This window comes from Barbus barbus (assembly GCF_936440315.1).
Source record: "Barbus barbus genome assembly, chromosome: 47".
Lineage (NCBI taxonomy): Eukaryota > Metazoa > Chordata > Actinopteri > Cypriniformes > Cyprinidae > Barbus > Barbus barbus.
The window spans coordinates 15,969,453-15,986,077 of NC_136725.1; the positions used below are offsets into that span (position 1 = coordinate 15,969,453).

A 16,625-nucleotide genomic window follows, 5' to 3' on the forward strand; every position below is an offset into this window, starting at 1 on the left:
CTCATGCAGACTGACTGCGTGATCATATTAATGGTCTCTTTCTCTTTTTACAAAGAGTTTGAGATTCTGAACTGCATTTTTGGTACAAATTTGATGCGATATGTCTGCAGAAGTGAGATGAATCTAATAGAACATCCTTTTTGGGATGTTCTCAGGGAAAAATGGTTAAAAATAGAGATGAGTCGTGTTGGTGGATTTGATGATCATAAAACAACCGGCTGTATAACTATATATTCATACACTGTTTATTTATTGTGTGTTTAGTTTTAGTTTTTTATATTATAGAGAGATGTATTTATTCATTAAATCTGAACTAAAACCTTTTTCTTTTTGTTTTGATGCTTTTAGTATGCTAACAGCATACTTGGTTATTATTTTAGATTAATATTAATTATTGGTGCTAGTGCTGATAGCCTAGTGGTTAGTGTTCCTTTGCCAATCCCATTCCCAACTCTCATTTTCTACTGTCCTATCCACGAAAAAGCATGAAAAAGGCCAAATAATAATATTTCCCCTTGGTTTCATCATCAGCAAAGAAAGTTGCGTTTGAGAAAAACAATAGGATATTTTAAGAAACTTCATGAAAATATTTATTTATTGTGTTCAGTTGTATTATTAGTTAGTATAGTTGTTGTTTTTATTATTAATTTATAATCTAGTTGTCCTTATCTATTGTCCTAATCTAGTTGTCTAATAAACCTGGCATTATGAATTAGTTTATGAATATTGTTAACTCTTTGACTTGCTTTTGGATTAAAAAAATGCTGCAAAATGTAGGCCTATACATGTAAATATTTGTATTTTTATTATTAGTTTATTATAGTTTTATTACAATTTGTATTCTAGTTTTATTATAATTTGTATAGTTATAGTATTTATTTATTTAAATTATTTGTGTTATTTATTTTCGATTTCAGAATTGTTGTTTTTATTTTTGTATATATTTTGATGCTTTAATTGTGTTAGCTTTTAGCTTTTAGACTCTGCATGATAAAACGTCTTATGCTGTTCTTAATAGAAGGCTGTATGTTCTTATTTAGTGAGCTAGGTATGTTAGTTGTGTGTGTTTTTTTGGTCTGGAGCGCGGTGTGAGGCAGGGTGTGTGAATAGAGTCTGGTAGATAAGTTTTGATGCTGCGTTCAGTGCCAGTCAGTGTGTTGCTAAGTGGACACATTGGCAGCAGGACTGAGGAAACTGCAGTGAATCCCAGTGCCAGTGCAAGGGCTTATTTGCATCGTACTGTTTTTTTGAAGAATTGCTCAGTGAGCGTGACTGTGTTTATGCTTCTCTCATTACTAATGCGTCTGTCCTTTCTGTTCAGAAGTGCTGCTGTAGACTTCATGAGGCAGTTAGATGTTGAAAATTGTATTGATTTATGTGCATACCAATATATTATGCATAATATTCCGTCCTGTATACTTATATACTGTGGTTTTCGATGTAATATAATACAATATTGAATAGAATCCAAATACAGGTTATTAAGGCAAAATAAAACAGAACATTCTGTGTGACATAATGTGGAATGGGATTTTGTACATTGGGATTTGATTGGATTTTTGAAGACAAGTTGAAGGAGAGGCAATTTAGATTTATATTACTGGTTAATAATTTTTCCCTCTGACTTGACCTTAGTTACTTCATTAGCAAAGAAAAGATGAAATTTACTTATTTATATTTGAATGTATTCATTTATTTACTATTTTATATATATTTAATTTGTGTGTTTATTAATATTTATTTATTTACTATTTATTACTTCCTATGTTATTTATTGTGCATTTATTATTATTTTTTGTTATTTATTTATTCATTTATGTATTTGTTTATTAATCAAAAATGTTTTAAAAAATTAAAGTAAATAGGGTAGAATTTTGTTATATGTCTTTAAATTGGCCATCTATCTAGATATATAAATATATAAAATCTTGTGGAAAAAAGCTAATCAAATGGTGAGTTGAAAGTCCTGTCATGCATGGTTAGGAAATTCTGCATGATCTTATGTAAGTCCCTCAGCTGAGTAGACGACTGTTGGCACAAAATGCTTTACATGAGAGAGATTTTGCAGATACACGCATATTTACACACACATGCTCATACCGACTCACATTTACGTTTAGAGCCATTAGTGAAATGGCACATTTCCACAGCCAGAGCTTCATTAAGATAATGAATGCCTGTGTGTGTCTCTACTCTGTGCCTCAGAAATTAAAGCTTTTTATTATTGTTATTATTATTATTATTATTACCATTATCAGTCCTCTGGGAAGCGGCCCAGTCACTGATGCTTTCCACGAGTCTGCTACCAAGAGAGACTGAAAGAGAAGCAAAATGCGACACAACTTCATTTGAAGGATGTGTTTGTCTGTTTTCCCAGAGCACGTTTAAGTTCAAGTCGGAAAGTGACATCCACCTGGCGGAGCACCATAAGCAGGTTCTGTATGATGGGAAGTTGGCCAGCAGCATAGCCTTCACCTACAACGCTAAAGCCACCGACGCACAGCTGTGCCTGGAGTCCTCGCCCAGGGAAAACCCCTCCATATTTGTGCACTCGCCACATGCCCTGATGCTGCAGGTTGGTTTTTACTCTCACACACACACATAACATATGTTTATCTCTGCTTTTTTTACTGATTCTTGAGTGCTAGGGGTGATTGGGTGAGGGGGTGGGGGGGAACAGGCTACAAAACTGAAAAAAAAAAAAATTATGTAGAGAGGAAATGTTTTTGATTAAATAGTTAAAAATGTCCATGTAAGTTTCAATTTAGTTTACTGTAATTTGTTTTTTTAATGTGAAGTGTGTGTTTTGATGTAAAAAGAACCATACATGTTTTAATCATGCATGTATTAAATTAATTAGATTTTGTTTTTCATTACCTACTTAAAATGAGGCAATTTATCTAAAAATCCCAACTAATATCTTCATAATAAGGGTGATGACATTGACATATCATGGATGTAACAGAAAATATAAGCACACATTGTGAGGCTGAAGGCACAACATGCAGCTTATTATCATCATACAACTGATCGTATACTGTATATGGGTAGTTGATGTATCTGTGATGTGAAAAAAAAACTCTAACATTGAAGATAAACCTCTCTCATGCTATTTGTAATTCTATGAAGATATATTTTTCTCATGTTATTTGTATGTTAAGTTTTTTTTTTTTCTACATTTTTGCTGTCACACCATAGGACACAGTCCCGTTTTTATTTGTCAACTACCCATATATAATGCATTATCACTTTCTATGACAGTTTCCTACCCAGTTTTCTAATAAGCAAGTGTGCATTTTTGCTTGTGTATGCAGGATGTGAAGGCCATCGTCACTCACTCTATCCACAGCGCCATCCACTCTATTGGAGGAATCCAAGTTCTCTTCCCGCTCTTCTCACAGCTGGACTACAGGCAACCCAATGACAGCCCTGTGGAGACGACCGTCTGGTGAGTATTGACCATACAGGCCGCAGATCCACAGAGCTAAATTTACAATTGCAACTCTCAGGGTTCATTAAATCTTCAATTTTAACTTATCATATGCCATTTATATCTATAAGAGAATATTCTACCTTTATTTTTGCTGCACTGCTCTTTTCTATCCCAGGTTAACATAGAGACTACTACCATTCAAAAGTTTGGGTTGATTTTTTTTTTTTTTTTAAGGAATCAAAGGTTTTATTCAGTAACAGTAATGCTATTTATAATGTTACAAAATATGTCAATTTGAATGCAATTCTTTTTTAAATTTGTGTTCGTCAAAGAATCATGAAAAACATCATGGTTTCCACAAAAAACCTTAAGCAGCACAACTGTTTTTTAACATTGAGAATAATAAGAAATGTTTGTTAATCATCAAATCAGCATGTTATAACAATTTCTGAAGGATCAATTGACACTGAAGACTGGAGTAATGATGCTGAAAATTCAGCTTTCCATCACAGGAATAAATTACATTTTTAAATATTAAAATAGAAAATGGTTATTGTTGAAATAATATCTCACAATATTGCCGAATACTGTATTTTTAATCAAATAAATGCATCCTTGATGAGCATAAGAGATTTCTTTCGAAAACATCATAAAAAAAACTTTTGAATTGTAGTGTAAACACAGTAGTGTAAGCACCTAAACCACAGACATGGCAACACTGGATCAACCAATCGCGTGAATTTGGGGGACTGCTACACTACCATCTGTTTGTCCATCCAATGTGAGACTCAGGGAGTTTTTGAGAAACCTGTTTGAAAACAGTAGTTATCTTTATTGTAAATGTCAAAGTAGCGTCTACATGGAGCTCCCTAGGCCAAGTCCTAGTTTTGTATTTGAGAATAATAAGTTACTGCCATAATGTAGACTAAAACTCAAATCAGTCACTGTCAGGGACATCTGCCATGAATTATAAATGGAATCTGTCATTCTTGGATAGAAATAGAGCATGACGGCGAGAGCGTGTGATTTTGAGAGATTCGTGCCATTCATGTTCACAGACACTATGAATGAGATTGAGAGGCTAGCGCAAAGAGGGATGAGAGGCTGGTATAGTCATACCCTCATTTCTCAGGTCATTGCTTGGTTCTGCACGGTGAGCTTGCAGGCATGGCGAGTAGATTAGAGATCAGCAGTGAGCTGGCAGGCGTAATCAGCGGAGCAGAGATCTGTGGGGTATCGATCAGTGGTAATGTTCCCCACTGGGGTTTACTGTCTGTGGGGAGATGGGTGAGGTCACTGGCCCATCCGTCGTCTTATGGCACTTTAGAAAGAGACATTCTGAGGATTTCATCTGCAATCTCACTGCCTCGACTACGTCATTTAAGAAGCAAAGACATCATTTGTATTTGCTGGAATGATGATATTGCTTCTAGGAAGGGAAGCCATCATCATGTGCGTGTGTGTGTGTGTGTCTTGCCCTTGAGGTGTCCTTAAACATGGCTACCATAAGACATGTGCACTCTTAAAAATAAATACTCTTTGTTGGCATTGATGTTTCCAAGAAGAACCTTTAACATCCATGGAACCTTGGAAAAACCATACATTTTAAAATGTTCTTCACACTAAGAAAAAATGGTTCTTTAAAGAACTGATCTGAAACCTTCATTTGAAACCTTTGTTTTTAAGAGTGTATTCAATGTTGAAGTTGTGGTTTAGTGTAGATGTGTTGAGCCTTGGTGCTCATGTTAGAAATGCAGGTCGAACCCCTTATGCATTGTATGCTGATCCTGTTCTCTCACAAATGCTACATATTTAAAAGTATTTTTTCATTTCTCCTTGCAGTGCCACTCTCCTAGCTTTTCTAGTGGAGTTGTTGAAGAGTTCAGTAGCCATGCAAGAGCAGATGTTGGGTGGAAAAGGCTTCCTGGTTATTGGATATTTACTGGAGAAGGTAAGACGGACATTCATTATTATTTTTCGAATCACCGGTAATAAAAATCAGTCTATTATAAATTAGATAAAAAAAAATAGATAGATTTGCAGAAGTTGCAGACGATGACTTTAATTTTAATCATCTGAATTGAAATAAAGGAGTAATTCACCCAAAAATGCCCCTCATGTTGTTCCAAACCCGTAAGACCTTTGTTTATCTTCAGAACGCAAATGAAGATATTTTTGATGAAATCCGAGAGCTTTCTGACCCTCCACAGACAGCAACGCAACTACCACGTTCAAGGCAGTAAGGACATCATTAAAATAGTCCATGTGACATCAGTGGTTCAACCTTCATTTTATGAAGATACAAGAATATTTTTGTGTGCAAAGAAAACAAAAATAATGACTTTATTCAACAATTTCTTCTCTTCCGTGTCAGTCTTCGATGCGCGTTCATAAGGGTATCATGACATAGAGCCTCTGATGTAGAACGTCCATCTCTCTTAGTTTATTGTCGGTTCTGGTTCTAAAAAGTAAGGCCAAAATTGCCAAAAATTTTCAGACATGTTTACTTAGACTGTTTTATGTACAGCGTGCGTCGTCTTCTACTTGTAAACAAGGCGACTGACACGGAAGAGAAGAAATTGTTGAATAAAGTCGTTATTTTTATTTTCTTTGCACACAAAAAGTATTCTCTTCTCTTAGCATCATAAAATTATGGTTGAACCCCTAATGTCACATGGACTAATTTAACATTGTCCTTACTATCTTTCTGGACCCTGATCGTGGTAGGACCTTTCCTGTCTATGGAGGGTCAGAGTGCTCTCAAATTTCGTCAAAAATGTCTTAATTTGTGTTCCGAAGATGAACGAAGGTCGGACGGGTTTGGAACAACATGAGGGTGAGTAATTAATGACAGAATTTTCATTTTTGTGTGAACTATCCCTTTAAGATAATAATATGTGCACTTGAGGTACTAATATGCAACTTTTAGGGGTAAATAAGGTATAGAGGTATACCTTTTGAAAAGATACCACCCCCAGTGACAGCTTTTTGTACTTTTTTCATGGCTTAGTGGGTTAGACACACTGAGCTACAGCACTTGTTCAGGAGATGCAGGATTGAATCCAGATTTCATGTAGAGTTTCTGTTAATAAAAAGTGTCAAAAGCTTGAAACACATCGTCTGTCTTGCTCTATACTGTGTCTCTCACTTTGTTTGTCTGACACCTGTCTCTGTCTCTCTCTCTCTCTCGTCATTAGTCTTCTCGGGTACACATCACCAGGGCAGTTTTGGAGCAGTTTCTATCGTTTGCCAAGTATCTAGATGGGTTGACTCACGGAGCTCCTTTACTGAAGCAGCTGTGTGATCACGTTTTGTTTAATGCTGCCATCTGGATCCATACACCAGCTAAGGTGAGCTCGTCCCACACGCTAAAGGTCAAAATAAAGAGTCACATTTCACATCTGTCCATAGCCGTTATTGTTATTTTTAACATTTTAATGTAGTGATAGATAATAATAATAATGATGTAATTTCAAAATATAATAATGTGATTTTGAAATAACATTTCTAAGTATTAAAGTGTTTTACACTAACTTTCAAGTCGGTAAGATTTTTCCATGTTTTTGAAATATGTCTCTTATGCTCACCAAAGCTGCATTTATTTGGTTATATTGTGAAATATTATTACAATTTAAAATAACTGTTTTCTGCTTTAGTATATTTTGTTTCAAATTTAGTTTATTCCTATGATGGCAAAGCTGAATTTTGAGCATCATTACTTCAGACTTCAATGTCACATGATCCTTGAAATCATTTTAATATGCCAATTTGGTGCTCAAAAAAGCATTTCTTGTTATCAATGTTGTGCTGCTTAATAATTTTGTGGAAACTGATACATTTTACAGAATTCTTTGATGTATAGATTAGAATAGAATGTTACTTTTGATCAGTTTAAAGTGTTATTGATGCCGGACTTTTGACTGGTAGTGTACATATAATTTGCAGGTACTGTATTGATATACAGAGGATCTATATTTGTAATTAAATTAAAATAGTGAAAATAATAGCCTAAAAATGGCAATATATGTAATATATAGTCTTGATACCATCTTGTACCCCATGAAACCACCACCAAAGGACCCTTTTTAAGAGAATAAGTGTTAATGAAATTCTAACCCAAGCAGTCAGCTTATATTATGTATGCAGAACTTGTGTACTTGATTGCACAAAGCATATGCTTGTAGATATTTTTATCCGTCAGGTTTACGAGGTGTGAAGTGTGTGAGTGAGCTTTGCATCCAAAGGCACTTGATCTACAAAAAAAAAAAAAAAAAAAAAGTGCTATTCCTCTACAAAAGCAGAGAGGCTCAATTATTGGATAATGACCTAGGAAACACGACTGCAGGAAGAAACGATCGCCCGCTTTTGTTCCCTCGCCTGTCCACGCAGAGGAGTGAATATCCCGCAGCGACCACAGCCCTTTATGATAGAGAGAATGAAGAAACATCCAGGGGGAATGAAAAAGAGAGAGATGAAGTGAAGGCTTGCGTACAGGAAGCAGATATGTGAAATATTACTGCTATGGAGACAAAAAAGGCAATTGATTAGGTTTTTCGGATTGAGGCAGATTTCACATTTTTCAGTGTTCTTCCTTGATCTACACAAAGAAATTTGTTAAAAACACTCATAACACCTGAGCAAACACATGGCAGTGAGATTTGCTCAGGCACTGCTTACATTTTCATAAGAAAATTTAAAAAGCTTAGTGGATTCAACTCGTCATTGTGAGGTCCTGGTTTTCTTGCTTTATCTTTGACCTGCTTGCGTATAAAGCTGTAATTTGGTTAGGGGAGGAAATGTCCCCACGATATTGACCTGAATCAGCAGGCTGGGTCAAACATGAGATTAAATAGACTGATAAAACTTGGTTTCCACAGCAGCCTCATTAAGCCTGAGCCTAATTAGCATGTCCATGTTGATCAGTGTAAGAAATGGCTGTGTAAATGTGTGATACACAGATGTGTGTGTGTGTATGTGTGAGGGTCCCACAGGGACTGCTTCAGAAAAATGGCTTTTTACACAGAAACACAGGAACGTTTTTTTTTTTTTCACAGTAACATCTTTAAAAGGGACAAATCTAACTCAGTTGTGCTGTGTTTTTCATATTTATTTATTCATTAGCTTGTAAAAGGTTTGTCAGTTGCTTCAGCTGAAGGAACAGTAACATAATATACACTAACGTTTAGAAGTTTCAGGTCAGAGAATTTTTTATAAATTATTTGTATTTATCAAGAAAGTGTTTATTTGATCAAGTGACAGTAAAGACATTCATAATGTTACAAAAAAAAGTCAACTTTTTTAGAATAATTTAAAACAATTATTGTGGTTTCCACAAAAATATTAAGCAGCACAACTATTTTTAACATCAATAATAATAAGAAATATTTCTTGAGCACCAAATCAGCATATTAGAATGATTTCTGAAGGACCATTTTAGACTGAAGACTGGAATAATGGCTACTGAAAATTCAGCGTTGCCATCACAGGAATAAATAGCATTTTAAAATGTTATAAATAGAATCAAATATAAATAAATAAATAGCTCTGCTGGCTGTGGAGTAAGGACATTTACAAATATGATTAAAAGATGAAAAGTATTTATTTTTTTATTCATATTGTTTTCAAAATTATGTTGTTGTATTAAAGACAAAATATTCAAATGTTTTATTACACAAATTATTTTATTAAGCAATTAATTAAAAATAATCCTCCTGCAAGAAGATATATTCCTTGACATGTAAACGAACTGTACTATGTATGTAAGCATGGCACTGAGTCTATATTGGCCAATCAGAATCTAGGACCAGAACAATTTTTTTTGTTACTACCCTTTGAGCCCTTTTTAAATCATGTAATCCACTGTGTGTGTTTTCCATTTCTCAGGTTCAGCTTTCCCTCTACACATACCTGTCGGCAGAATTCATTGGCACCGCCACCATCTACAGCACCATCCGTCGAGTGGGCACCGTCCTGCAGCTCATGCACACCCTCAAGTACTACTACTGGGCCAGCAACCCCCTGGAAAGTAGCGGTATCACCCCTAAAGGCCTGGGTGAGTCTTCAAACATGTCTGTTAATAGAATTTACCACCTCACAAGAATCCTTTACCCTTCACATCAAACTGTGCTGAATAATTGCACATTGTTGACAGAATCAAGTAGTGAAATTTGCCTTAAAGAAATCTCTAGACAGTGAGATCTCAAAAATGTTCTGGGAACAGCTGAGCGGTTCAGAAGTCCTCACACACGCTAACCGTGTCGTGTTAGGGAGGAGTGTGTGTCTGGATAAAGACAGCCAGCAATATTAAGCATGAATGAATCTTGAAACACTGCCCACTCTTTTTCCCCTTTGTCTCGGTCTATTTTTGTATCCTGTGCACTTTTGTGCCTCAGACTTTTGTTCTCTCTTGGTGCTCATCTTCATTCTAAATCTGGTTTCCTCTCAAGAACACTTTCTCTCTGTCTGGCTCTTCAGTGTTTTCCAGTTTCTTCACCCTTCCCCATTCTCTTATTTCTTTTCTCATTCTCTTGCCCGCTGTAGTTCTTCTTTCATGTGTTTCTACTTCCTTCTCGCTGTTTTCCCAAATGCCACATTGCAAAATCTGTCAGCTCTTCCATCTGTTTGCCATCTCTCTTTTTCTCCATCCTGGCCTGTCATTCCCAGAGGTGAGTCTCTGCGTTAGAGAGATGCTAGAGTGATGCTTTAAAGTCTGAAGTGAATGATTTGTAGCATCCAACATCTATAACAGCCTCTTGATGTTTTTCACTGAGTCGGCTGTGAACAGTAATGATCTAACATGCTTATAAACATTGCTCATTAGCCCCAGTTTACATGTGAAATTTAAATAAAGAATGTTTTAAATATATTTAGAAAAGCAGCATAACTAATAGCAACATAATGCTGATACAATATTTGATTATGGTAAATAAGCAAATAAAATGGTAATATATTAAATGCATTGATATATTAAAATTCTGGCCAAAACAAATGTTCTCGCTGATACTGAATAAATGGTAAATATTAAAATTAATCATGTTTTATATATACAGTATAAATAAAATCTGCAAAATGCTGCGATTAAATTTAGCCATCATATTATGACTGCAAAGGTACACTACTGTTCAAAATTGATTTGATCAGAAATACAGCAAAACAGTAAAATTGTGAAATATTATTACAATTTCTATTTTAATAAATTTGAAAATGTTATTTATTTCTCTCATGGCAAAGCTGAATTACTACAGTCTTCAGTATCACATTATCCTTCAGAAATCATTCTAACATGCTGATTTGGTGCTTAAGGAACAGTTCTAATTGTTATAATTATTATCAGTGTTGAAAGGTTTGTTGAATAGAGAGTTCAAAGGAACGTCATTTATTTGAAATAGAATTTTGTGTAACTATTTGAAAATAGTTCCTGTCACTTTTTCATCATTTGTGTGCATTCTTATTAGTTAATTAAATAATAATATAAAAAAAGGAACTTTGTTATATAAAGATGCACTGATATTAAAATTCTGGCCAGCTTTGCCTAGTATATTAAATTAAAACCAAAACACTAAAAATGAAATAATTTTTTTAAATGCTACAAATGAATTTATGCATCATTATAAAGTACAGTATGAGAGATGGATATTCATTTTGAGAATTTAGAATGTTTAAAGATGAATTTTAAGTGAACATAAGACGAGAGCAAAGGCAATTTAAAAACAGGAGATTTTCTTTGATCTGCTAGCTTGGTAAAAGCTGTGCATGTGCTACAGTTTTTGTATGTTGTCAATTATATTCTATAGTGGATGTACTGGCCCGTTTAGACAAGCCTGCATTTCATCTTCCCGTCCCTGTGTACTTCAGATAACACTGTGACTCCTGCCTGCTTATCTCTGTTAGATGCAGAGCCTGTGTCACCATGGCAACCCTGTTGCCCTTCCCATGATGCTGCATGGGTCTGTCACATTGTAGAGCGGGTGTGTTTGTTTCCAATGTAGCATACAATAGTGTTAATTTAGACTTCTTTTAATTTATGTTTACTCTTAATTGGATTTTAAATCCAATTGAAATGTAAATTAAACTTTTGGCCGACAAAAACAGCGTTAATCTAATTCTAATTGCATTTCACAAAGCATTAATTTGCATATTTGTAAGCACATTTTGTCTTACACGAGTCAATGACAAATATTTTGTTGTATTTTTGCATATGCCAGGGATCTGTGATGATAACAGGCATTGATTGATCATCTCAGCTGGCCTTGTTTTGACCATTGGGATGCTTAACACTAGGAGACACACATGCACTGATCCAAGACAAATCTGTTCCTCCAGGTCTCACAGTCTACACCCGCTCATCAGTTCTCTCACTGCACCGAATCATTGCAGCTGGGAAAGGTCAAGGGATGTACATGGCTACAAATAGACCTTGACCACGTTCATAGCGTACAAATGCAGTACACGGCAGAGCGCTTGTGTGTGTAACTACACGCAGACTGCTGAAAACTCAGGGCAATGGTGTCACACACCTGATGTTTGGACGAACATGGCTGGAAATGGAGAGGACGCTGACCTGCTTCATTACATCACACACGTTCACTGAGCTTTCCGTTACACTTTGGCTCACCATACAGAAAGTGATGGGAATTTTTCATGGCAGCTTTGTAACGTCTGGGCACTGCTCGTTCAGTAAAAGATGAGGAGTACGCATGTGTGTCTGTTTGAGAAAGATAGTTTGGGATTGTAAAAAAGAGATGGAAATAGGGTGGTTGTGTGGTTTGAAAATGGGGTTGGTGTGTCGTTTAGGGGTTTATATTCCCTAAGCTGCGTCTTAAGTGCTGTTTTTGTTTTTCTTGTGCTTTGTGTGTCGCTGTATTGAATTCTATTCGAATCCATCGCAAGAAACCTGCAGCTTTGAGCTGCGGCTTTTCCCTCATCATTTTTAGTTTGTTCATAAATAGCTGGGTTAGATCAAAATTACTCTGATTTTTAGCTGTTAGTTTTGTAAAATATTCAAAGAGAGTGATATAGCCTGCTAAATGTTTTTCCAACATTAGCTTAAATGTAGCATTAGGAATCAAAATGGCATAAGGCATTATGTTTATTTTTCGGTTCATTGATGATGATTAATAGCATATATTAGGATCTCTCATATATTTAATTGCCATACGCAGGTGTTTATTAAGAGTTTAGATGTGCAACCCATGTAATCGTTGTAAATCGCTGTGTTTTCTTACAGATGGTCCACGGCCCTCTCAGAAGGAGATTATATCCCTCCGGGCGTTCATGCTTCTTTTCCTCAAACAGCTCATTCTCAAGGTGAGACGGTACAAAATCATTATAGATGTTAAATATATCTGTGTGTATGTTTATATGCAGTCAAACCAAAATTCATTCAGACACCTTCAACATTTCTCACATTATCACAGTTTATTCACTATAGTTTAGAAAATGGTAATAAAATATGACAAGAACATATTTTAAGCTGTGGCAGAGCAAATTCATATTGATAATGTCAGATAACTTTAAAAGAAAGGTATGTAATGAATAAGGTTGAATAGCTGTCAGCTGTTAAATTTAAGTACACAGTTAGATAATACCAATTTAGGTCAACCAATTACCAAGCAATGCATAATTTTGCTCAGTCTGTGGTGTAAAAGGTCACTTTAGCAATTAAAGAAAAACACTTAAGCAAAACATGGTCAGGTCAAAGTGTCTTGAATCATTTTTGGTCCCAAATTTTTACCAATTTTACTGGTAGTCCACTGCATGAAGAAGTTTTGGGTATAATATGTCACAGTTTATTTTGCTATCCTCACTTACATAAATGAACTATAGTGTCCTGCACCCGCTAGTAAAAATGCTGTGTAAACTGTATAATTTATTCTTATTGTTCTGTATATATTTTTTATAATTTACATTATAATTTTTTTTAATTGTGCTTTTTGAATTTGATTTCAAATGTGATTGATCCATTGATTAAAGACTATATCAGAAAGAAAAAAATATAAAAATTAGACTTTATATTAAAGCATCTTTGTCACGTGGTAACATATTCCATGTAATTTCTGCTCTGCCTTGTTATATGCATCAGCACTTTGTTCTTCAAAACTGATTGTATTTGACATGTCATTGCAATGATTCGGGCAGCCTGAATAAAATGCATTAGTTCCCAAGCAGTGACAGCGAGAAGACACGTCTGCTTTGTTAAAATAACACAATTTATCCAAATTTTTCCCTGAAATTCAATCCAGTTTGAAAGGCAGTCGTGCAGAAATTTGTTTATTTGCCTTTGTTTAAAAACAATACAGACGGCTTGATGGTTCCAACACAGAGAGAATTGCATTATGGATCATCGCTCGACACAAAGCGATGTGTGTTACGTGCACAGGCTGTTGTCCTGTTTTGAGAAGCATGATGTGGTTGCCAAGCAGCACGTTTTTTCATTTAGCCACTGCCTTTTTGTTTCATTCCTATTATATTCTGCCCCCTTTCCACATTTCCATGCTTTTCATGCAGTTATTAGCATTGTGAGCAGCTTGTAATAGTGGCCCCAATCCATCACAAATGCCCTTCACTTCACCAAACAAAGCAATGAGACACATTCACGCTCACACAATGTAAAGCAGTTACCCGCAACATCAAATGCTTTCCTTTTCATTCAGAACCTTGAAATACCCAACTTAAGTATCAATTAAGCATCAGTTTTATAAGTACCAAAGTATTTCCTCAGAAGTCAAAACATTTATGCCTTTAAAACCTTTAACTCAAGCATCAAGCATTAGAAAAATTTGAATTTTATTATTGTCATTATTTATTACCATTATTATTATTAATTTCTTAATTAATAGACATCTTTAAATTATTAATAATTCACAACATAACTCCTGTTTTTTTTTTGTGTGTGTTTTATGTTTATTTTTATGTTGATACACGTTTACATTTCTTTTAACATTTTGAAATTTTGGTTTATGTATTCTGTTGCAGATTTAAATTTTAGTTTTTGTCTGTTACATTTGTTTTATGCCATTTTAGTCTGAGTTAAATGGACTTTAATAATGGACAGTTTTTAATCAAAAGTAATTATAAATCTGTGTAAAAATTAGAGCTAGAAAAATTACAATGTAAGCCTGTTTATATATTGTGTGCTCTCCTTTTCCTTTTAGGACCGAGGAGTGAAGGAAGATGAGTTGCAGAGCATATTAAACTACCTGCTAACCATGCATGAGGTAAAACTGATCAATAAACGGAGCAAAGGTCTTGTGGTATAATTTTCTTTAGCCTTTATTACACAAACTTTGTTCCATGTTCTTAATAAAAAAAACACAAGCAGCTTAAATCTGTCTGGAAGGCTGAAATGTTCACCTCATGTGTCAGACGTGCAGAAGTATTTGAGTCCATCAGGAAGGCACTAGTATTATCCTGAAAGCTGCATTAATGCTTTGATTGAGTACCATGAAATTGCAGTAATGCACCATCTCTGCAGCCTTTTGATTGAAAACACCAAATGAATCTTGAAAACTGCTAGTTAAGTGCCTTATATAACACCCAGACATTTTAAGGTATCTGGTGGATCATTACAGTCTACTGTTGTGCGGTTCAATGTCTGTTTGTTCATTTTTCTCTCCTGTAGGATGAAAACATCCATGATGTGCTCCAGCTCTTGGTCGCGCTCATGTCTGAGCACCCCGCCTCCATGATCCCTGCCTTCGACCAGAGGAATGGAATACGGTGAGGCCTCGGGGATAAACGGCTCTTGCGTAGTCCGGTTACGTAACTGAAATAGATTTGGGCTGTCACAGCTGCATCAATCACATTCCCTCTCGCCTCACAACCCATCACAAGTGACTTAAGTGCTTGTTTGAACTGCCCTCCCCATGAATTCACACCCTCTGGGTATCTTTATGATATTTTATTATTAAGGCTGTCAATCAATTCAAATATGTAATCAAGATTGCTCTCATAATTTTTCCATAGTTGAAGGAAAAGTCAATCCAAAAATGAAAATTCTGTCAACCTTATGTTGTTCTAGAGATATTTAGTAGAAGATATTTTTCAGTAGAAGATAAAAACTATTATGATTTCTGTAGACTTACATTGTATGGACAAAAAAATACAATGGAAGTCAATGAGAACTGGAACAATTTTCTTCACAAAATTCCTCAAAATATCTTCTTTTGTGAAAAAAAAGGTTTGAAATTATATGAGGGTGGGCAGAAAAACAATCTATATTTCTCAAACTATGTTTCTGCAAATCTGCAGTTATTCTATAATGTCAGCACATTTCTCAAAATGTATGCATCTCTTTTACTTTTCAGAGTCATCTACAAGCTCCTGGCTTCCAAAAGCGAGAGTATACGAGTCCAAGCTCTTAAAGTTCTCGGCTACTTCCTGAAACATCTGGGACACAAGTGAGTGTTAATAATCAAAATATTTGTGTGAAGACCTGTATATGAGCATGCAAAGTTGTATTTGGTATGTTGGCATGCAAAGAAACCTCAGCTGGGTCATTCCTACTGTGCGGTTAATTGTCATGTTAAGTTTTTTCATTTCAATTTCTTGAGCTTATGCAGTGCATATTTCTGAAAGTCTGGTACGTTATAAAAATAGTCTCTTTGATTACAATATTTTAGGAGTTCAAAAGGTACAGCATGGACAGAAATGACCCGGCTACGTGTACCTGCCCTTTCAGCAAGGGAAGAGAGCACATTTAGAGAATGAGTGTTCTGTAGCTGACAGGAAGAGTTAAAGGCATGGGCTACTGCTGGAATAATGCTTCTGACAGCTCGTGTGTCCGGCAAGGCAGAGCTTTAGACAAGACGCTACAAAGAAAACAATTCCATATAAAACCAATTTTCAGAAATTTCAGAAATTACTAGTAAATATCTAAATTAATTACATAGAAATGCCAAGTAGCAAATCAAATTAAATGTGAAATTTTGAAGTAGATAAACGTAAATATAAATATATAACACTGAAATAATCTTTGTTTTATTTACAACTTCCTTTTTTTGTAACAACAATGTATTGATGTTATCCATCATTATTCAGACATCCATCACTTTTCTGCTTAAAAATAAAATTAGATTAAAAAAATTATTATTCAATATAATATTATTATTATAATTATAATTATTATGGTGTTTTCCTCACATTTTTCCTGTTTTGTCAACTGTTCTCAGAGTAAAAATGGCAAAAGGAAGTG

The 16,625-nt window shown here is 35.0% G+C and overlaps 1 protein-coding gene across 6 annotated transcripts in view; it reads left to right on the plus strand.

The window, feature by feature from the left end:
* The window catches only part of LOC306865383 (neurobeachin-like), a 116,879-nt gene that overhangs the window by 69,137 nt on the left and 31,117 nt on the right, over window positions 1-16,625 (plus strand). For all 6 annotated transcript variants that reach the window (XM_079409947.1, XM_079409948.1, XM_079409949.1 and 3 more), the window contains exons 9-17: window positions 2,378-2,575; window positions 3,315-3,448; window positions 5,276-5,384; window positions 6,631-6,783; window positions 9,317-9,485; window positions 12,660-12,739; window positions 14,587-14,649; window positions 15,054-15,151; window positions 15,739-15,831. In XM_079409947.1, coding sequence (XP_079266073.1) covers window positions 2,378-2,575; window positions 3,315-3,448; window positions 5,276-5,384; window positions 6,631-6,783; window positions 9,317-9,485; window positions 12,660-12,739; window positions 14,587-14,649; window positions 15,054-15,151; window positions 15,739-15,831 — 1,097 coding nt within the window. The remainder of the gene's footprint in view (window positions 1-2,377; window positions 2,576-3,314; window positions 3,449-5,275; window positions 5,385-6,630; window positions 6,784-9,316; window positions 9,486-12,659; window positions 12,740-14,586; window positions 14,650-15,053; window positions 15,152-15,738; window positions 15,832-16,625) is intronic.